Source organism: Penicillium malachiteum (genome assembly GCF_028827825.1).
Source record: "Penicillium malachiteum strain IBT 17515 chromosome Unknown utg000001l:1.0-8184562.0:1.0-8186909.0, whole genome shotgun sequence".
In the NCBI taxonomy this organism is placed as follows: domain Eukaryota; kingdom Fungi; phylum Ascomycota; class Eurotiomycetes; order Eurotiales; family Aspergillaceae; genus Penicillium; species Penicillium malachiteum.
Genome location: NW_026643094.1, coordinates 8,166,366 through 8,186,553, shown reverse-complemented (window position 1 = coordinate 8,186,553; position 20,188 = coordinate 8,166,366). Strand labels below are relative to the sequence as shown.

The following is a 20,188-nucleotide window of genomic DNA, read 5'->3' as shown; positions in this document are numbered from 1 at the left end:
AACCACCCCAACCACCCCAACCACCCCAACACCCCAAACACCCCCACCCCAACACCCCAACCACTCCACACCTCATCCCTTACTTAACAAAACCCCCAAGACGAGGCCAGCTAAAAGTTGTCCGGGAATTTGCAACTGCAGCTGCATACGGCCTGAAGTCGCCGTCACGATGGATTCACGAATATCCCCCAAACGGTTACGCGTACGAAAGTCCCGCGGTCGCGGTCTGCGGACAACAAATGGCTGGTGAGTCGTTCCGGTCTGGAGCGCGTTATGCTCTGTATAACCTGATTTTTGTGCAGCAAACAATGCAGGAGACGTCACTTGAAATGTGACGAAGTCAAGCCCATTTGCAGTGCCTGCGCCAAAAAAGAATATGCTTGTGAGTTTTCTACACCTCAAAGCCGTCGCAACCTCTGGAGTCCGCTCTCAAACCAGCCGATTTTAGCGGCTTCACCCCGAACACCAGTGGAGCAGACCCTTTCTGCGCTGGAGACTAGTGAGAACTCACCGACTACTCATCATACAAACCAATCAATAATTGTGTCTAATGACACCACTGAAATCGCTTGGCCTGATTATGAGGTGGCCGGTGACCTCTCTCCATCTGGTCAAGGCGAGCAGCTAATAGAAACACAACCCGTTTCGAACCATAGTCCGATCGCTTGGCAACATGCCTTCTTATCACCTTCGAATGCATCAAATGCGGCGTTGAGATGGTTTGGGCTTCTAGCAAATGATGCCGCTAGAGAAAATGTGCAGGAATCCACTGTTCAGAACTCTTGGGCGAACGAAAACCTCTCTTTGGACCACACTGGTTCTGACGGTCGGAGATCACTGACTTCGCTACAACAGGCGACTCGAGTGTTGGACAGTCCTTCAAGTTATGCGGGCCGTGAGCTCACCCAAGTGGAAGCTGCAGGGAACAGCAGCCTAGGAGAGGAGCGGATCTGGCAATCATATGAGCCAATTCGACTTGAGCAATCCGAAAAGAAATTATTGGAACACTTTGTCAATAGTGTCAGCCCCTGGGTATGATAAAGCATCAACTCTGTGGCTCTCGTATATTTGGTTGATGATTCTCGTTTCCAGATTGATCTCTTTGACCCTACAACTCAATTTTCTACGCTCGTTGCGCACTTAGCGGTGAGATGTATCTCTTTGCCCCGAGAGGTATTTCCATGTTGGAAGACTGATCCGTTATTACTAGATACACAATGCTGGCCTTTTGAATGCTATACTGGCTCTTTCGTGTCGGCATCTGGCGTTGAACCCAAAGCTTGGTAAAAGTAATACGCCTATAAAAGAGGAAGAAGCTCTGCAATATTATTACCAAACGCTGCACTATGTCCAGAAAGCCATGAAGTACTCTGGCTATCAAACAAGTCTAGAGCTTCTCTCAACCACACTAATCATCTCTGCGTACGAGATGCTCGACAACTCTTCCAAAGATTGGGAGAGACATCTAGAAGGTGTATTCCTCATACAGAGATCTCAGACTATCCACGGCGAGTCTGGAGGGTTACATTCGGCGGTTTGGTGGGCATGGTTGTGCCAGGACATCTGGGCTGCCTTTCGCGAGAAGCGCAAGACTCTTACATTTTGGGTTCCGCAGAAACCTCTCTCTGTATTGTCACCACATGAACTTGCCGCTCGCTCAATCTTCACCGCTGCAAAAGTGATCAGTTATTGCGCTGATGCCACAGATCAAGCAAACATGGGACACCAATTTGACGAGGCAGTCTGCCTTCATCAGATGTTAGATGACTGGCAAAAACATCTGAGGATTCAATTTTCACCCTTGCCATGCAATGATCACATCAAGTCATATTTTCCGCCAATCTGGATCCGACCATCCGCATTTAGTATGAATAAAAATTCAAATCATTTTATAGTATTTAGATTCATAGACTCAAACTTATAGCCGTGGCGGTACAATTCTACAACGTATCAAAGATTCTACTACTCGCGCACAAACCCAAGTTGGGCGGTCTAGAGGAGTACCTTGAGAGACAAAGCGTCATCAAGAACCACGTTGAAAACATTTGCGGTATTGCGCTGACGCTTGAGGATAATCCATCTGGTATCATATCATCTCAAGCTTTGTATATCGGTGAGTTCTTCAATACACAATATGTGAGGAGCGCGGCTCACAACAGATAGCTGGTCTTTTTACCATGGACACACAAGCACGAAACTTCATAGTAGAACTACTAGACTCGTGTCGCGAGCGAAGTGGATGGCCACTTGAATCTCTAGGTGAAGAGCTGGAGAGATTTTGGGGATATGAATCCCAAGGGATCACAACGGGTGCAAGAGTGACAGATTATTCAACGAGGGGCTATCGATGATCAATTGAAACCATATTGCTATGGGTAATCCCCTCTAGATACCATCCCATTCCATAGAGTGTAATACATTGTTTTCATATGTCGAGCAAAGCTCCTTTGACAGTACCACTTAGTTGAACCCTCCACAATCGGTGCTAATTGAGAGCAAAAATCTCTCCATCTCTTACAAAACAGAAATTTGCGACGCCTCCTTCTACAAGGATTTTTCCCAGTAAAACAACCCTCTGAGACCATACATCGATTCCATCATCACAGTCACTATACACATTTCCGTTGATATCACACTTTATTCCGTCCGGGATGCCACTGTCTGCTAAAGCAAACATTCGCCGGGTTGTGAGGAATGGCTCTCCGTGGTCCATGGAAATATCGAAGGCATAACTATTTCAAGCTTCTAGTTAGTGATAGAGAATGGTTAAATACTGGAGAATGAATCATGCTTACATTGAAGACCCCCGTATATCATCGATAGTACCGTCACCGTCACCGTGAACTCGATCGGTATCAGTAATTTAAACTGTCTTCTCATCTGGAGAGAAACATATGCCATTCGGTATCCCAAATGCATCGGCAATAGCTCGAATATTCCCATTGTCCGGACACCACCTATACACTTGATTGGGTAGACATGGCACTGGCCGATATCCTTGCTCGTGGCCGCAAATGGGATCGGTGAACCAGATCGATCCATCCGTGTTGACCCGACATCATTTACAGAATTAAACGGTCGGCCGAAGAAATCGCTCTTTAAAAGCTCAGATTTGTGCGAGATGGTAGACATTCGATAAAATCCGCTTGGCTCAGTCATGGACCCCTGTGAACAAAAGAGAACATGTTCTTGCCCGTAATTAATGCCCCCATTGGCCATGAGAATGATAGTGGAAATCTCTTCGCAACTCACGGGGTTTTGAGTGAGACTTACCCGGGTAATAAGGATTTTTGTTATTCTCATCATTGATGCATCGATTACTTATTATGTAGAGAGTGTTAGTGTGAGGGAAGAAAACTCCAGCCTTATGAGCGAAGGCGTACTCTTTGTTTTCAGCAAGAAGCTCTATTGTCGAAGACGGGCCAATAATTGTCCTAAAGCGTTCATCATAGAGCTGAAATAAATTTCCGCTACTACTCATGACGAATTGCAAGTTGCAACTGGCAATCTCCGACGGAGAAAGAATTGATAGTTACTAGGGATAGGATGCGACAAAACGCTGAGAGTGTGGGGTGAGAGACAGGAGAAGACCTGGAAGCTTACTGATAAACTTACTGACAGCTGGAGGATTAGCCAGCGCTGTCCAGGTATATTCGGCTAAAATGGAGCTTTGAAGCTCCAGTTATGTGGGGGTAGCGTCGATCAAATTCCCCGTCTCGGGGACATCTTAAATCTGTGTCAGGACTCAACTTGAAATTCCTTCGTCAATAACTCCAAATGTCTTAAAATAAATTGACTGGCCAAATAAATGACAATGAAGAACGAATATGAGTTTCTCCTGAAAAGAGTTCTTGTCTCTTAAGTTTCTCAGTATGTCCTGGAAAGACTCCAATTGCCATAATCGCATTCTGCGCGATGCTGAAAATGGCCGCTACGGCGTCATCGCCGCGATTGCCTACAACATTGAGCAGATCCTGGGACTCGTCCGAGCTGCAGAAACTGCCCGCTCGCCACTGATAATCCAATTTTTCCCTTGGGCTATCGAGGCCACAGATGGTATGCTTGTGCGTGCCGCTGCCGATATTGCGAAGCGTGCAAGTGTATCTATCAGCATTCATCTTGACCATGCGTAATCCCCAGATATTATCAAGCGGGCAGCGGACCTCCCATTTGACAGTATCATGGTGGATATGTCACATTACGAGAAGGAAATCAATCTGAAAATGACTCATGAGCTGGTACAATATTGCAATGAGCGCGAAAAATCGACTGAAGCCGAGCCAGGTCGAATTGAAGGAGGGGAGGATGGTGTTATGGATACTGTAGGATTGGAAGTATGTATGACAACTGCTGAAGAGGTAGATGAGCTCGTCTCTACAGGAGTAGATGTACTTGCCCTTTCGTTTGGTAACGTTCATGGTGAATATGGTCAGCGCAGCCCGCAACTGGATTTCGAAAGGTGAGTTTAAGCGGCTGATTTCTGTTAAGAAGAATTTTAATAACCACGAAGCATCTAGGTTTGAGAGGATTCGTGCTCAGGCAGATGGAAGAGTTCATTTGGCCCTTCATGGAACTAACGGATTCGCCCCGGAGCTTTTGAAACGTTGCGTGGCTGCTGGTGTGACCAAAATCAATGTAAATCGATTAGTCTTGGATGATTATTATGATCACCTCCACGCGAATGTGGAAAAGATCCCACATACCCAGCTCATGAAAGAGGGTATCCAGAAGGTGGCAGATTTGACCATCAAATGGATGGATATTTGCGGATCGGCTGGGAGGGCCTGAGTTCAATGTTGTCAACTGGTAACGACTCGGAGTCGTGTGAAGATACTTTTCGTCCCAAAAATTGATATAAACATGAAATGAAAACAATATTACTTTATTGAAATTCCACTCGGTCGCACTATACCCATTTTTCAATAGTCCGTACTCTCCTGGCATTACACTTAAAAAACCTTGAAGTTAGAAGCCGTTCATATATATACCCTGAGCATTGATCTAGGGAAGAGTCAAGCAAATATACCTATGACATGCATGTGGGGAGAATATAAGTATGAGAGAATAGTGCGGTAGTATTCTACAGCGGATTTGAACCTTTAATTATGATTATGCGTTCGGTCTACCTAAATGAGATATGTGCAGCCCTGGAGCGTTGAAAGCAAGCAAAGTCTCAACTTGAAGGTTCTTACTGTGATTACTGTAATTTGCTGTACATTCCACCATCAGCCAACAGTCCCGTAGCGTTCACATAACGGCTCATCTCTTCACAAGCTAAGAAGACTGCAGGGCCTGCCATATCCTCAGGGTCCCCGATGCGACCGAAGGGTATGCGCTCCTCAAGAGCGGCCATTTTGGTAGGATTCTTCATGTCGTGGGCGGCAAGGGAAGTGCCAATGGTCCCAGGCATCAACGCGTTACACCTAATTTTATCTTTTCCTAAGGAAATCGCCATAGACTGCATCATGGAAAGAATTGCAGCTTTTGTGGGAGTATAATGGGTCTGGAACCCGCCGCCAAGAAGGGCACTGACGGAAGAAATGCCAATAATCGAACCACCGTGTCCCTGCTTCACCATTTGGCGAGTTCCAGCTTGACACGAGTAGAAAGTGCCTTTGACATTTACATCAACACTATGATCGAGAAGGGCTGGCTCGATTCTGGAGAACCAGATTAGTTTTAGTCATTCTCAATAAAAATGAGAGGGACAACTCGTTCGAGAACATTTTGAACCTCAATTTATGTTGGACAACTTGGACTCACTTGAGAAACTCGGCTGGTTTGAACACACCCGCATTGGCGACAAAAACATCTAATTTACCCCACTGTGATACAGCCTCTTTAACAAGATCAGAACTTGTCTCAGGCTTTGTCACGTCGCCAGGTAGCTCTAGGATATCGCCCGCTCCGATACCCGTGTTCTTGATTGCTTTGACCTCTTCAAGAAGACTATGGCGATGATCCGCATTTTGAGGCATCCCTAGGTGGTTGACAGTGACATTGCATCCTTGTGTGATATATGCCAAAACAATTGCACGGCCGATACCAGTCGTACCACCCGTTATCGCTGCAGTTTTGCCTTTAAGCATGTTCCAGGCGGGGAGCGTGGCCATTGTCAATTGAGCTATAGTGACAGGAAAAGGAGGAATGGGTCGTATAATCAATGGATGTAAGATTGACGATGACTATGACGATGAGGATAATGATGATGGATGATAATTCTAATACCCCGTGGATGAAGAAGGTCAAGTGATAATGATGGTACTTTTAACAAAGTTCAGTACGTTGGACTTCAATTTAGAACTGGCGGCAAAACGAACTTCCAACCCCTCTTTGACCCCGTATTGATCTTCGAAACTGACCCAAATATAGATGAATCCCAGTGGGTCATAGTGTGTCGTCTCGGGGTCCGATCACAACATTCCTCCCGTCTCGGGGGCCTCTTGGCTTGGTGTGGAGCGGAGAAAATGTATGGACTGAGATGTACTCTACACGTTGAGGGGCAAATCTTGGAGGAAGATATGCCACTGTGTAGCTTATAAAATGAGGTTTTTTCATGAATGAATTACTGAATTATCTTTCTTCGCAAAAAACTGTATCTGCCTTAAACGCGACTTCTTTCACAATGGCTCCTTCTCTTACCTCTGACCAACTGCCTGTCACCCAGGCACAAACCACCCCCAGACACAAATCAGTCTCGCCGGAAAAGTAATTGCGAGTATGTCTCATGTAGCTTTCTTATCTGACTCGCGAGTTGTCAACTAATATTAAATGACCTTAGTCACTGGCGCCAACCGTGGCATCGGTCTCGGTATTGTCGAGTGCTGCCTTTCCAACGGCGCAGCTAAGATTTATTCCATCGACATCGGAGAGACTGGAGATGATTTTGCTGCTGTTTTAAAGCGCTATCCTGGTCAGATGGCTGCTATTGACGCAAATGTGACCGAGGAATCCACCATCACCGCTGCAATTGAGAAGATCATCGAAGAAGCCGGTGCTCTGCACGGAATGGTAGTAAATGCGGGTCGCACACATCACAAGGCTGCTCTTGACTTCACAAAAGAAGAGATTGAGAGCCTATTCAATGTGAATCTTTTTGGGGCCTTCTACAGCGCACGTGCCGCTGCTCGCGCATTTATCAAGCTCGGAATCAAGGGATCCATTGTATTCACAGCTTCAATGGCTTCTTACCGTCCAAACAAGGTACCATATGCATCTATCTTTCTATAATGTCAACAGAGAGGTGACTCCAGGTTCAGCGTGTTCCCTCCACTCCCTATGGTGCCTCAAAGGCAGGCGTCCGCAACATGACTCACACATTGGCAATGGAATGGGCACAGTACAGTATTCGTGTCAATAGTGTATCTCCTGGTCTGGTAAAGACTGCCATGACATACTGGGTCCCTCAACAGCCAGACTGGGAGCAACAACTAAAGTATTACGGTGGCTTTCCCAGGTTGGCTGAGGTACAGGAACTTGGCGGTGCTTACGTCTACCTTCTCAGCGAGGCAGCTAGTTACACTACGTCTATTGATATTCCGGTCAACGGGTCACTGGCAGTAAGTTATTCCACTACTCTTTCTATGATATTTTTATTCATATGCCAACATGTACAGTTTGTTAAATCTGGCTCGGGCCAAATTGAGAAGGAATTTGATGCACTTTCATGTTGTATATGTTCTTACCATTAGATTTACCCCCTGTGATAGAGCAATATAATTTTTATGAAGATATCACTTGCGATTTCATCCCTAGCTGCTTTTTATGCTCATTGTCTTCATCACAGAGAAACTTTACAGCGATGAGTAAGGAGTATAAAGTCGACCCACTGACTTCCGAGTCCCCATGTGTTAATGCCTTGACAGCGAGCTTTCAAAGTCCAGCAAGTATTTCAATCGCGTGTCATGGTGTAGGTCTTGGATAAAAAAAATTCATGAACTTGATCATATTAAGCCGCTCATTACCTGCTCATTACCTCCAATTGTCTCTTTTCACTTTTTCCTTCAGGTTTCCTCCAAATGGCCGGAGAAATACACATTCCTAATATTATGATAAGAAACACACATGTAATGGATCATTCAAACATTTGAATAATGTTATCACTGTTTCAAAATAATTGCAATAGAAAACTAAGCAATACTCATTCCAAACTTGAAGGTTACCTAGTCCTTTGAATACCGTAAAATAGAGCAGCCATTTTTCATTTTCCAGACACTCCCTCATCGTGCTGAAAGTGAACATAAAGTTCTTTTTCAGCATCATCGTGAATACGGTTTTGAGTACGAGCGGTACCTGAATTTGGGGTTTCAGCCATTAGTCTGGCGAAATTGGACTCTGCATCCCAAGCAAATGGGGACTTTGAAGTGAACAACATATCGATTTCCTCTTGTGTACGCTGGCTGGATTCAGGATAGAAAGCCCATACTGAATAGTTAGTCTGGTTGTTCAATGATACGAAAGGGAAGGAATTATCCTTTTTACCAATAGGAATGCTGATAAGATTGACTGCACCAAATACATGCAGTGTGTTTTCTCCAATAGCAGCGAAGACGAAGGGGAGGGGCAGTGTTAAGGACCTATGTAGTACTAGATGTTAGAATACATGAGATAGAAGGGGCATAACCTTGGAAGGAATTTACATACCCATTACCCAAACTCCAACCGACAACACCCCAAGCGTTGCCTTTGGCTCCCACCTTCAGTGGGAATATTTCCGCCGGATACAGCCATGGGACAGTAAGCCACGTAGCACCGAAGACGAATGTATAAAGATAAACTATCGAAGTCGCTGCAATGCCCCATGGGGCCTGGTTTTCTGGATATGAAATTCAACCGCGAGCCATACCCCCTGCGAGCAACATAGCGGCTGATTGACCTGCTGCTCCCCACCATAGTTTCCAGCGCCGACCGATCCGATCCAAAGTGAAGACACAGATCAGTGTTGCAAACGCATAAAATATGTCATTCAGTCCCGAGATCCACATGGTCTTTCGAGAACCGAAGCCGGCGATTTTGAAGATAGCTTTAGAGAGATTTAGAATCCCTCGGATCAAAGAAAGAGAGAAATGGCGAAAACCTACTTGGTGCATACATGGTAACCCCAGCGATTCCAGACCAGCATTGGAGAATCTGTAGCCAAATCACGAGTTGGACACGTCGCGCAACGTGCAAATCTCCCTGACCAGTCCCAAATAACATCTGAAAATAGGTGATGTTCGCCTCGGAGTCTGCCTCTAATTCAACCATGGCTTCGATCTCACTCATCTCGAGTCTGATGGCACGCTCGTTCCCGGTTCCCCGAAGACGCTGAAGGACATAAAGTGCCTCATCCCGCCGACCTATCATGCAAAGCCAGCGAGGTGACTCGGGGAAGAACCAGCATCCGATGATGAGGAAAAGAAGCATGAAAATATGAAAAGCAATGGGAAAACGCCATTGAAACTCGGAATTCCCGTGCTTGATGTAGCTGACTCCAAATCCTAGCCAATAGGCTACCTCCACACCGACGATGTTCAATGTGAATTCCATGGCGATAAACATTCCACGGGACTCATAGTCAGCAAGCTCAGAACCATAAACTGGTACAGTAGCGTTGAGAATTCCGGTACCAATTCCGTTAATAAGACGCGATATGATCATCCAGCTCGGGTTCATCGCCGTGCATTGAAGCACGGCTCCAATTATCCCCCAAGCAGCCCCGAAAGCGAACAACTTAATGCGACCGTAGCGATCACTGACATAACCGCCCATGAAGCATCCAACCAAAGTCCCAAGATAGTAAACTGACACAATACCACCTTGCAATAAGGTATTTGTTACGGTTATGGAACCATTGCTCTCATATCCTAATCCCATTCGGTGCACGTAGGCATGAGAATCGTTGACTCCGCGCATCATGCCCTGGTCATAAGCTGGGTATCGTGTTAACATCAACTTGAAATATTGTAGTATTAATCTGGCAGCAGCCCAGACACTCACCAAAGAAAAATATTGCAAGCCCAACGAGACAGTTGACCGATAACAAAAGTGAACGCTTTTCTAGCCTGGAGGCTATCTTCCACGTCGCTCGTTCATCACTCAACGCTGCAAACATTATGGACATGTGCATACTACGAGCCCTGGAGTAGAAAGGTGGTTGAATTCCAAGGTTCAAGGGAAGAAAAGATTTTTGGAAACGAGAAATTAATCACGGTATTCCCGGGGTCTGTACTAGTAGTAGTAGTCTCCAGGGCTGAGGTGTAGATGCCAGTGTTTGCATCATCAATGCCAGTGACTCGGATGGATGAGGTAGTATTTGGAACGAAACATTAAATATATACCTGATGCCCAGGTGGAAGAATCGTTGTTATCTGACACAAAGATGGGTCAGTCCACGGACCTGCCCCGATCTACCCCGGATTCACGAGGCACATAGGTACGGATGGAGTTCGAGCCAGGGATTCACTCGAGACGGGGACACACCCGGGCAACCCACAGAACGGGGGCTGGATTTGTTTACCAATGGATGAATATCAGCGTCACACCTGAGATAATTCAAACCGTTAGATCAATGATCTTCAGAGTTGTGAGATTTCCAACAAGATACTAGCAGGATCAAACGAGGCGGCATCATATGCGTCGCGACTAGCATACTAAGTTTGAAAATGACTCGGATGGATTGTTCCTGAATGCATTCAAGTTCCAAGGTTCTAGTCAATTCCGTGTTACATGTAACCCAATTCAGTAGTAATAAGGATATTTGGTCGATGCATTTCAACGTTGATTCTGAGGCCGATTCTCTATTCTAAACTATCAATTGACTTGTTTATTGATGCGCGCTCTATACTCGCGCTGCTTCAGACTCATCTCCAAAAATATGTCGTACTTGGTCTGAAGTAGTCTTTCTTCCTGCATGTCGGTGGTAGGCTTTACCAGTCGACCTGGCTTGCTCATTTGACTTATTATCTCCCACAAGTTCTTTGAACCTGTTCCTGAGGCATCACTGGCTGCCATAGCAGCTAGCATAGCGGAGCCATGACAGACAGCGGCATGGAGATATTCGGGTACTACGATGGGCATCCTGCAAATAGAAGCAATTAGATGAACTAAGAGGTCGTTTTGTGTCTGAGAACCTGACATGAAGATTGACGAGATTTGATCTCCGTATTCGTTCATAGTATATTTGACGTGTCTGCAAAGCGATGAACTCCAGAGTCCCGTAGTAATGCAAAGCTAGATCGTGAATTGACTTGTCGCTTTTTAAGCCGATTACTGCGCCGCTCATTTGAGGGTCTGCAATTGGAGATCGATTTCCCCAGAGGTCGCCATAGAAAAAGAAGTGTTTGCCCACCAGAGCTACACTTGCTGCGTCCGTTCGCTTGGCCTCTTTGAGAAGATAGTCATTTAGGAAATCGTAAACATGAATTCCGCCTGTCTATGCGGCTTCCTTGACCCCCGAGTACGCTGGGTGGCCTTCAACAATATATCTTATGAGTTCGCCCGTTGCCGATTGGCCACCTTCAGCAAGATATGCGCCCAGGAAAAGAAAATCTCGATATGGGCCCCAGACTCCAGGTACGAAGAGTTCTTTGTTAGAAATCGCTAGATGGCAAGTGGATGTACCAGCCACTACAGCCAACCGATGTGAAACGTCTCCCTTCTGGTCTGCCGAACTCCCGAGTCCCAGGTCGACATTTGCACCAACTCTACCAATCCACCCTGCATACGCATCAATCACTCCACTACCGACGGCAATCCCGGGTGACATGCCCAGCTCGCCAGCGGCCCTTTCAGACAATGGCCCAACGCACTGACCGGCACTGAGATACTTGCCATTCTAAATTAAATTTTATGTTAGTAGTCCAACCAAGCCCGATTGAATTTAAATGACTCACATTTCCGTGAATACCACCAAGTCCAGAAAAATTATCCTCAGCAAGGTCCTGTAGACCGATCGAGCTCAGGAAGTCCAATTGCCAACCCTCTTCACGAGAGTCAACGCCAGAGGCAAGATAACCTTGCTTGCAAATGGCACTACAGTAGCTGCGAGTCTCTTGCCCAGTAGCTAGATGTGTGAGAGCATCCATAAGATCATAAAACTTGCAATCACGGAATTTCCTCGGATCCAAGTTGTTTTTGAGCCAGAGGATCTTGGGGATTTCCATTTCAACTGACATAGCACTACCGACGTATTTGAGAACAGGATGTCCGGTCGCATTTATTGTATTTGTCTCTTCAACTGCGCGGGGATCTAGCCAAAGAATGACATTTTGATCATTGCTCAGTTCTGATCCGCTGACAGAGACTGGAGTGCCGCTTTCCTTGCTAAAGACGGCCAAAGAGCAGGTGGCATCAAATTCGAACCCTCTTATGTTGCTTCGTGGTATGCCGGACTTTTGAATCGATTCCTTCACTGCTTCGCAAATGCAACTCCATATATTGGTAGTTGATTGTTCATAGTACCCTGAAAACAGTTGCTATGTTTTGATATCTCGGGATGCGAGTCCAAGAATGTTGCCGTTATTGTCAACGACACAAGCGCGGGCACTGCCAGTGCCTACGTCAATGCCGACAGAATAATGAATAATGTTTGTGTGAAGCAATTGTCATTTTGGACGAAGATGCAATCATCGGATTGAAAAAAAAAGAATAGGTGCACATGTGCTCTCAATCACAAACCTGGAGTTGTTATTTAAATTAAGAGCTATTCCAACTCACTTTCTATTTTTGAAATCGCCGTCCACTCATATCCTGTGCCTTGAGCTCAAATTTTGGTTGTCAAAGTAAAGGCAGTCCTGTTGGCATAGATATCCCCGAGACGGAGTGCGACCGCGAGACGGTGATAACTCCACAAATGCTGCACATGTGGCCAATGAGTGAAGACGTGCGGATTCGCAGCTGATAACGACGTCCTTATCCTCATGATCTATGTATAGCCCATCATTACTAGTGTGCGAATAAACCCATGCAATGGCCGAGAGGTGATATAAATATAAATATGTCCATTTACTCACAGTTTCTTTATTTTGTATGCAAGCTAGAATAGACTTCTTAGTGAAAGATCTGGGCAATTTTAAGCATGGTTCTCTCTAAACCTAACGATGTTCCTGTTCAAAAGCTCTTTGATCTGACCGGCAAGGTTGTCGCCATTACTGGTAACTAGACCTTGTTCTTCTGACTATCTCACATCTATGTAGTAACAAATCAGTAGGGGCGCCCGAGGAATTGGTTTAGCTGCAGCTAATGCATACGCCGAGGCTGGCGCTCAGGTATGTGCAGTTTGTCTGTGCTTGATTACGGTAAGAAGAGATTCTCACTTCATCTAGATTGCTATCCTATATCTTACAACTTCAACCGCTCCAGCAACAGCAAAAGAGATCGCCTCCAAGTACAAGACGCAATCTCGTCCTTATCATGCTGATGTGACTGTCCCGAAAGAAATCTCGACCGCAATCGAGGGAATTGTAAAGGACTTTGGAAAACTGGACGTTATCGTGGCTAACGCCGGGATTTGCTCTGAACATGCGGCTATGGACTATACTCCAGAGGAATTCCAAGAGATCATGAACCTCAACGTTAACGGTGCATTTTATACCGCACAAGCTGCCGCGAGAATGTTCCAACAACAGGGTTTCGGCAATGTGGTATTCACGGCATCTGTCAGTGCCACACTGGTCAATACTCCCCAGAAGCAAGCTGCGGTAAGTTCTTCCTCCTCTATCTGCGAGTAAATAAATTATTTCAAATTGCATTGCAATATCATATTCTCCGCTCACATAATATCTCTTTCAAATGCAGTATGACGCCTCAAAAGCCGGTGTCTTACAGTTAACGAAGTCTCTCGCGGTAGAGTGGGTGGACTTTTGCCGTGTCAATTGTGTATCGCCAGGATATGTCAAAACTCAGATAATGAACTATGCGTCTAAGGAGATGCTTGATACTTGGCTGTCTCAAATTCCGGTACGTCGATTCGCTTCTCCATATGAACTTAAAGGGGTAAGGAACTATAACCGGGCAGCGATTTTCAACCCTCTTGACCTTTTCTGACACGAAATACTCTAGGTTTACCTTTTTTGCGCCTCGGATGCGTCTAGTTATATGACCGGTTCTAACCTGGTGGTTGATAGTGGATTTACCCTCTCATGAACAGAGAACTTGAAAAAATGAGACAAGATACAATACTTATTCAATTATTTCCTCCTATTCGTGACCTCGGGATGCAATGTTAGCTAAGACATCATATGAAATATCTAATCTGGTGTATATGGTTCATCCAATGATAATTCAGAACTATTGTATGCAGTCCTGGGCTTTACCTAGGTAATAATTAGAAACCCTCGAAATACACACGTAAACAATAAATGCGGAATCCTTCCAAGGTTGTGCCTGTAGTTTGGATCATTGAAAAAGAGGACCAAAATCTACGTGGCATCAATATGTAATTTTAGTCCTCGTGGTATAAGTCCTTTAGGCTTCTTATAGTCTAAATTCAACCTTGGGAGTTTCAAGTTTTCAAATGGTAATATACTTAGATTCAAGGATGGAATCAGAGGTATACACTGTATAGTAAGGATGGAAACTAACAGGGAAATCTGTATTTGAAAAAGACTCGGAGAGAAATGGATATATGCTTTGAGCCTTTTTCTCTCTTGAACACTCGAGTCACAGTATTAAAGGAGCTTCAAGTTTATATCTTGACAGGTCTTCTCCAAAGCACACTAGTGAGTCTTACCTCTCATAGTACCGTCAATCCCGTTCAAATCACTATACAATCGCCACTCGTAGTCTAGGCTTGGATCGTTAAAGCGAGCCTTCGCATCCAACGTTTCAATCTAAGACATATCCTTGGGCTGTAGCTCAAAGTCTGCCTCCAAGTTCTGTTCGATTTGCCAATCGACAACACTCTTGGGAATAACAGAACGACCACTGTTAATACCCCACGCAAGCACCACCTGCACGGCACTTTTACCATATTTATCCCCAATCTCCTTCAAAATAGGTTGATCGATACGCGCATCATATGCGCAACTTCCTTGGACCACCCAGTCTGCCGATAGAAATCGTTCATATTTCCGAGCAGGCTGAACTGGACGACGTGGATTCCCTTGGCCTTTAGCCATTTGTTGAATCCTTTCTGTTGCAAGTAAGGATGAACTTCCATCTGGTGAGCGGCAGGGGTCTTGAAACGTAATCAGCTCATGTCCTAGGCCCGGCTTGAATATGATCTCTTACTGTAGAAGTTTCATTGAGCAAGGTTTGAATTTCGCCTTGGCTGAAGTTCGAGACTCCAATTCCCTTGACCCTTCCGGTCTTTGTCATTTTTTCCATTGCTTTCCATGTATCCACGAATGTGGTTTCTCCATGAATTATCCTGCCGTCAGCATCTCGGGGGAATTGATCTGAGCCACGCTTGAAGGTACACGGGTAGTGCATCAACAAAAGGTCGACATAAGGAGTATCCAATTCGCGTAAGGAGTCATCCAAGGCCCGTTCCACACCGTCGGGATGGTAATCACTACACCATAACTTCGTACCGAGGAAGATTTCTTCACGAGGAACTCCACTTTTCTTGATTCCCTTTCCAACTTGCTCTTCAACGTCGTAAACCCGAGCGGTGTCAATTAGGCGCATGCCCTTCCGTAATGCCTGGCTCACAGTATCTCCTTGAGAGTCCGGGTCTCGGAATCTGCCGAACCCGAGGGATGGAATTTTCACGCCAGTATTGAGTGTGTAAGAAGTCGCACGAGTGGCTCGGGTACAAGAGCACAAGTTTCGAGGTGCGATGAAAGATTTCCGAGACAACGACACCCGATTCACTCTGGCCGTAATAGAAATCATGATAGCAGGTTTGGAGGGCTGCTTAAGTTGCTGAAGCTCAATGATTTCTCCCTTTTGAATTCTCTTGTCCAGGACGGATCTAAATTGAAGCCAATGTGGAGATTGTCAGTTTTCTCTAGACACCTCAGACCTGGGGGGTTAAGTATTCCCCTACAAAGGTGGATTTCAAGGCCCCGCTCAGGAGCTTGTGGAGATGGGCCACAGATGGCTGCTTCCCGTGTCAGTGCAGCCCTCAAGTGTTGGGAGTTGACGAGGGACACGAAACGGGGACCAAACGCCAAGAGGCCCCCGTGACGGGCAATGCGAAGAACAGGGGTGGTTTTCCTATGGTTTTTTCATTCTTTTGGACTAATATTTTGTGATTTGGCTTTGAACTTTTGTAGTTTCTTTGGTAATATGTCTTTTCCTTTTATTAGTCTTGTAAAATTTAACTAACATCCAGGATACTCTTGCTCTATCAGGCAGGCGCCTTACCATAGCAAAAATAATTGCTAGATAGCATCCGGCTGATAGAATATCATCACATGCATAATCATCATCCTATTTCAAATTACTCGGCTATTACCGTAAGGGGATGAATAGGTGGATCTTTATGTTTTGTATACATTTGCCTTTTCACCCATCCTAGACATCCCTGCCATAGAGGATCTTCAGAGTGCAGTCTTTCCATCAATTCGGTTACCAACTCCCTTCCAGAATCTCGAGCCCACCACCACCGCTCCGCATTGAGCTCCTTAAGAAGGATTCCCCAGTGAGCAAGAATCAAGAGTGAGAATGGCTCTCGCCGGCGTATATTATCAATGAAATCCTTATCGACGGCTGCTAGCCAAGCGAGCACTGGAGCCGGGTCGGGGGAGCACGAGAACTTCATAAAACAGTACCGCAAATGGCTTATTACGTCTTTTTTAACCCGAAGATGAATTGAGCTCGAATTGATGGTTCCTTGTTCGTTCAGCATGACGAGGTGTTTCAGGGCAGCGTCGGTGTCTATTTCCAAGCTGCCTAATTCATCCTTCCAAAAAGTTCCCTGGGAAAAAAGCTCCAGGTTTATCCATGGTTGACTGAGGGTGAAAATCTTTTTAACACCTTGAAGAAGTTCAAAGACCGTAAGAATGTTTTGAATGCGAAATATATTCTCGCGGCCCGTGGTTAGCTGAGGGAGTGTAAGACTGATAGCTGTTGTGACGATGGCCTGGGCAATTGCGGCATCGCAATTTTCTGGCGTGATATTATCTATCAGAGTGCGGAATGGCTTTAAGCTCACGCTGTGATATTCAAGTCCGGCGTCTATATATGCTCTCCTATCTGACGACTCGCGTATTGTTGCGATATGTAATGAGGCCAGGGCCAGGATGCTGTTCATGAGAAATCGATGTTGAAGGGCAAGACGTGGAATGAGGATCTGCCAGGTCTGTGTCTCAGAATTACTGACACAGAGGCTTTGGTAGGTCTCCGTGGAGAACTGGTGCATCAGCTCTAACTCGTCGATGGCAGAAGGAAGACCAAGCGGAACTGTGAGTGTGATTGAATCTCCGTTCAAAGGTTTTACATATCCAGGCAGCACTGCAAGGGGACCCGAACTTCCGCAACCAGACTTGCTGATTAGATTCTGAGGTAAAACTCTAGAATATGTGCAACCACTCAGCTGTCGTAGAATACAGTTGGTACAGGGGGGGACCTTGTTCATCGCACTTAACGCGTCTCCTCCGGCAATGGTCACAACCGTAACGGGACTTGGTGTGAGGTTTGCGAGGCATTTGGCTGCCTAGTAGGAGAGGAGTTCGCAGCACATGGGTTTCATGGGGGAATTATTTTCCGACCCCCATCTCGCTTATCTGCCTGTATCTCAGAGGTTTTGCTGGGAGAACTTGCACGTCCGTGTGAATGAATGGGGAAAAAGGAAAAGGACGGGACGGCGAGACGAGAGGAGAGACTGACAAATACGAGCTACTCGCTGGGGTCAGACAATTGGTCGCTATTACTGGTCTGATCTCCACAGTCATTTCCCAGTGGCGACGTCATAACAACGGTACCCCGCATATCCCCGCATGTATTAAGGTAAATGCACGTGTGTATACACATGGTGTGAATTAGGATATTTCATTAATATTTGGAACACTATCAATCGAAGGCCCAACGTTTAAGACAGGTTTAGGAGATTTCACAGAATAAAGATATTAATATGCACAGCTTGAATCAAACAAGCCACTCAGTAGACAATCAGTTCTACTCCCTTTCACAAGCACTTGAGACAATGGAATAACGATATAAAAACCGAGTACTAAAGTAAAAGTCCAATGGCACCTATGAGACTGACGGTGACAGCAGTGAGACTTTTAAAGACTAGTTCGGTTGCTCCGTTGGGGGTGGGAGATGCAGTAGCTGATCCAGTTACAGTTATAGAATTAAAGGTCGTGGAGCTCGAGCCTGACGCCGAGCCAGAAGCCGATTTCATTCCTGATCCTACACTGGAAGAAACTGTTGGCGTAGTCATGCCGGACACGGAGGTAGCAACCTATGAAAGGTAAAGTCAGCAACATGTTGCCAAGGAAAGGACACAATGCATACTACTAATTTACCTCGATGATAGCGGGGCCAGCAACAATGTTGTCATCTGTGGCCTGACTGTTGCCCTGAGTGAGGACTACGTAGCTCTGGCCAGAAATGTCCTTGGGAATAGTGACAGTGAAATTTCCCTGGCTATTAGAGGTAACGGGGGTCCAAACAAGGCCTGTTACTGTGATGAAAGCTGCGTAGATATCTGTGAGATTTCCTATTTTGAAGTTGGAGCCAGTCATCAGCTGAACCGATGAACCAGACATTGCGGGGGCCGTCGAATTTAGTGCGAGGGAAGGGAAGGCCTTCACAGGAAGCTGTTGGTTGCTAGACGGACAGGAGACAATGAAGGGTGATGCGACTGTATAAACCTCGTTTAAGTCAAGAGGGTCATCAAAGGCTTGAGCGGAGGGGGCCTCCCCCAGCGCGGCACGTAGATAGGCACTATGACGCGCCTCGACGGTCAGAATGCTTCCAGCCGCGGTAAGGTAGGTATCATTCATAATAGAAGCAGCGGCTCCAAGGTAGGCGCTGACACCGACACCTGTGAATATGAGTACAAGTTCATTCTAGAGAGGCTTCCTTGGAAATCCTACCTTCTATAACGCTCGCGAGAGCAAGAAAGCTCTTCACATCAGTGGAAGGGAAAGAATAGTTGCATCTGGCCACCGGCTGGGCTCCAGCCGCTACACAGAGAATCTGTTATGTTGCTGTCCTCGTTCACTGAGTTCGGGTATGGCTGTGATCAGTACACACCTGTCAGGGCTTGAGTCAGAAACTGCTCGTGAGTCTGTTCATCTGTGCCAACCATTTTCAGGTTAGCGTAAAAGGGATCCTTCATTCCAGCATTCACAAAGTCGGCCTGCGTGTAATTCTTCAGGCCTTCCTCGTAGAATACAGCCTCGAGATGCTCAAGAGTCAGAGCATAGTTGAGGATATCGGCTAGCGAAGGGAATGTGAGTATATGATTCGAATGCCGAGTGTCAATAGGGTCATACCATCAGTGACACCATCGCGCTGATAGACAGGGCTGGCGTACGCAAACCCCAGCACCACGCCGTAGACGAAAATGGAAGTGACTTTCATATTGTTAAAAGAAAAGATGGATTTTGATCAAAAGGGTCATGAATCTGCCACTGATAGTGAATCATTTTACCTCATGCGTGGCAGAATGGCTGTTTATATAGACACTGGAGAGAACCATCATACTTGGCATCCTTCAAATCTGGAATACATCAATCTGGGCCCCGAGGCAACTTCCAAGGTTCAAGCTTCAAGGTTTCGACTGTAACTTCGGCAGCGTCACTATGTTCAGGACAGTCCATGTGTACATAGTTTCCATATCTTGGCAAGTCCAGATGTTTGTTCGTCTGATCGGTTCTTGATTGTTTTGATCGACGTCAACATGTGCTTCTTCGGGTAAAAGAGCATGGTCCTTCCAGGGTTGCTCAGCTAGTGACAGATTTCCGAAGTGCGTACCAGTACCCAAGTTTGGAAAATGGACACTCAATCGCTAGTCCGATTGCAGATACAGAAACTGGGAGTGATTCGCGGATCGAAGTTGATGGTTTTTATTTAGGTTCGTAGTTCGTCCGAGAATGCATTTCTCTAGGATGTGTCCTCCGTACATTCTAGTCCAATCGGAATTAATTCTAAACGGGAACGAGAGCGAGCGAATACGGACCCATAGTCATTATCAAGTATCACCCGTGGACCCATTAAGCCATAGCATGATATCATGGCCACCATGATTCCTAGCTTAGTTGCTGATTGTGGATTCCATTGAGACAAAACACTAATCATTCGGCAAAGTTGA

General features: G+C 45.9%; 9 protein-coding genes across 9 annotated transcripts; 4 read left to right on the top strand and 5 right to left on the bottom strand.

Annotated features, from left to right (window-relative positions):
- Positions 1 to 169: 169 nt before the first annotated feature.
- Positions 170 to 2,163, top strand: N7483_003045 (Zn(II)2Cys6 transcription factor domain-containing protein; the record flags this gene model as incomplete). Its single annotated transcript, XM_057086482.1, has 5 exons — positions 170 to 246; positions 303 to 1,032; positions 1,093 to 1,146; positions 1,211 to 1,865; positions 1,925 to 2,163. The coding sequence occupies 5 exons, from the start codon at positions 170 to 172 to the stop codon at positions 2,161 to 2,163; spliced, it is 1,755 nt and encodes a 584-aa protein (XP_056952631.1).
- Positions 2,164 to 3,872: 1,709 nt separating this feature from the next.
- On the top strand, positions 3,873 to 4,788 carry N7483_003044 (class II fructose-bisphosphate aldolase; the record flags this gene model as incomplete). Its single annotated transcript, XM_057086481.1, has 3 exons — positions 3,873 to 4,098; positions 4,141 to 4,459; positions 4,518 to 4,788. 3 exons carry the CDS (start codon positions 3,873 to 3,875, stop codon positions 4,786 to 4,788), a joined length of 816 nt encoding a protein of 271 aa, XP_056952630.1.
- A 409-nt stretch (positions 4,789 to 5,197) lies between these two features.
- On the bottom strand, positions 5,198 to 6,113 carry N7483_003043 (SDR family NAD(P)-dependent oxidoreductase; the record flags this gene model as incomplete). The annotated part of the gene is made up of 2 exons (XM_057086480.1): positions 5,198 to 5,660; positions 5,764 to 6,113. The coding sequence occupies 2 exons, from the start codon at positions 6,111 to 6,113 to the stop codon at positions 5,198 to 5,200; spliced, it is 813 nt and encodes a 270-aa protein (XP_056952629.1).
- A 658-nt stretch (positions 6,114 to 6,771) lies between these two features.
- On the top strand, positions 6,772 to 7,562 carry N7483_003042 (uncharacterized protein; the record flags this gene model as incomplete). Its single annotated transcript, XM_057086479.1, has 2 exons — positions 6,772 to 7,203; positions 7,260 to 7,562. Coding segments are annotated over 2 exons (735 nt in total), but the record flags the coding sequence as incomplete, so codon positions are not given.
- Positions 7,563 to 8,200: 638 nt separating this feature from the next.
- N7483_003041 (uncharacterized protein) lies at positions 8,201 to 10,093 on the bottom strand (the record flags this gene model as incomplete). Its single annotated transcript, XM_057086478.1, has 6 exons — positions 8,201 to 8,424; positions 8,482 to 8,576; positions 8,644 to 8,776; positions 8,846 to 9,022; positions 9,081 to 9,911; positions 9,979 to 10,093. The coding sequence occupies 6 exons, from the start codon at positions 10,091 to 10,093 to the stop codon at positions 8,201 to 8,203; spliced, it is 1,575 nt and encodes a 524-aa protein (XP_056952627.1).
- Positions 10,094 to 10,791: 698 nt separating this feature from the next.
- N7483_003040 (FGGY-family carbohydrate kinase) lies at positions 10,792 to 12,440 on the bottom strand (the record flags this gene model as incomplete). Its single annotated transcript, XM_057086477.1, is given in 4 exon segments — positions 10,792 to 11,103; positions 11,117 to 11,413; positions 11,432 to 11,815; positions 11,874 to 12,440. Coding segments are annotated over 4 exon segments (1,560 nt in total), but the record flags the coding sequence as incomplete, so codon positions are not given.
- A 617-nt stretch (positions 12,441 to 13,057) lies between these two features.
- On the top strand, positions 13,058 to 14,124 carry N7483_003039 (oxidoreductase; the record flags this gene model as incomplete). The annotated part of the gene is made up of 5 exons (XM_057086476.1): positions 13,058 to 13,133; positions 13,201 to 13,247; positions 13,305 to 13,679; positions 13,777 to 13,974; positions 14,041 to 14,124. The coding sequence occupies 5 exons, from the start codon at positions 13,058 to 13,060 to the stop codon at positions 14,122 to 14,124; spliced, it is 780 nt and encodes a 259-aa protein (XP_056952625.1).
- Positions 14,125 to 14,810: 686 nt separating this feature from the next.
- N7483_003038 (aldo/keto reductase family protein) lies at positions 14,811 to 15,816 on the bottom strand (the record flags this gene model as incomplete). Its single annotated transcript, XM_057086475.1, is given in 2 exon segments — positions 14,811 to 15,191; positions 15,211 to 15,816. The coding sequence occupies 2 exon segments, from the start codon at positions 15,814 to 15,816 to the stop codon at positions 14,811 to 14,813; spliced, it is 987 nt and encodes a 328-aa protein (XP_056952624.1).
- Positions 15,817 to 16,366: 550 nt separating this feature from the next.
- N7483_003037 (ferritin-like domain-containing protein) lies at positions 16,367 to 19,458 on the bottom strand (the record flags this gene model as incomplete). The annotated part of the gene is made up of 5 exons (XM_057086474.1): positions 16,367 to 17,328; positions 18,121 to 18,331; positions 18,396 to 18,916; positions 19,129 to 19,314; positions 19,371 to 19,458. The coding sequence occupies 5 exons, from the start codon at positions 19,456 to 19,458 to the stop codon at positions 16,367 to 16,369; spliced, it is 1,968 nt and encodes a 655-aa protein (XP_056952623.1).
- Between the last annotated feature and the right edge of the window lie 730 nt (positions 19,459 to 20,188).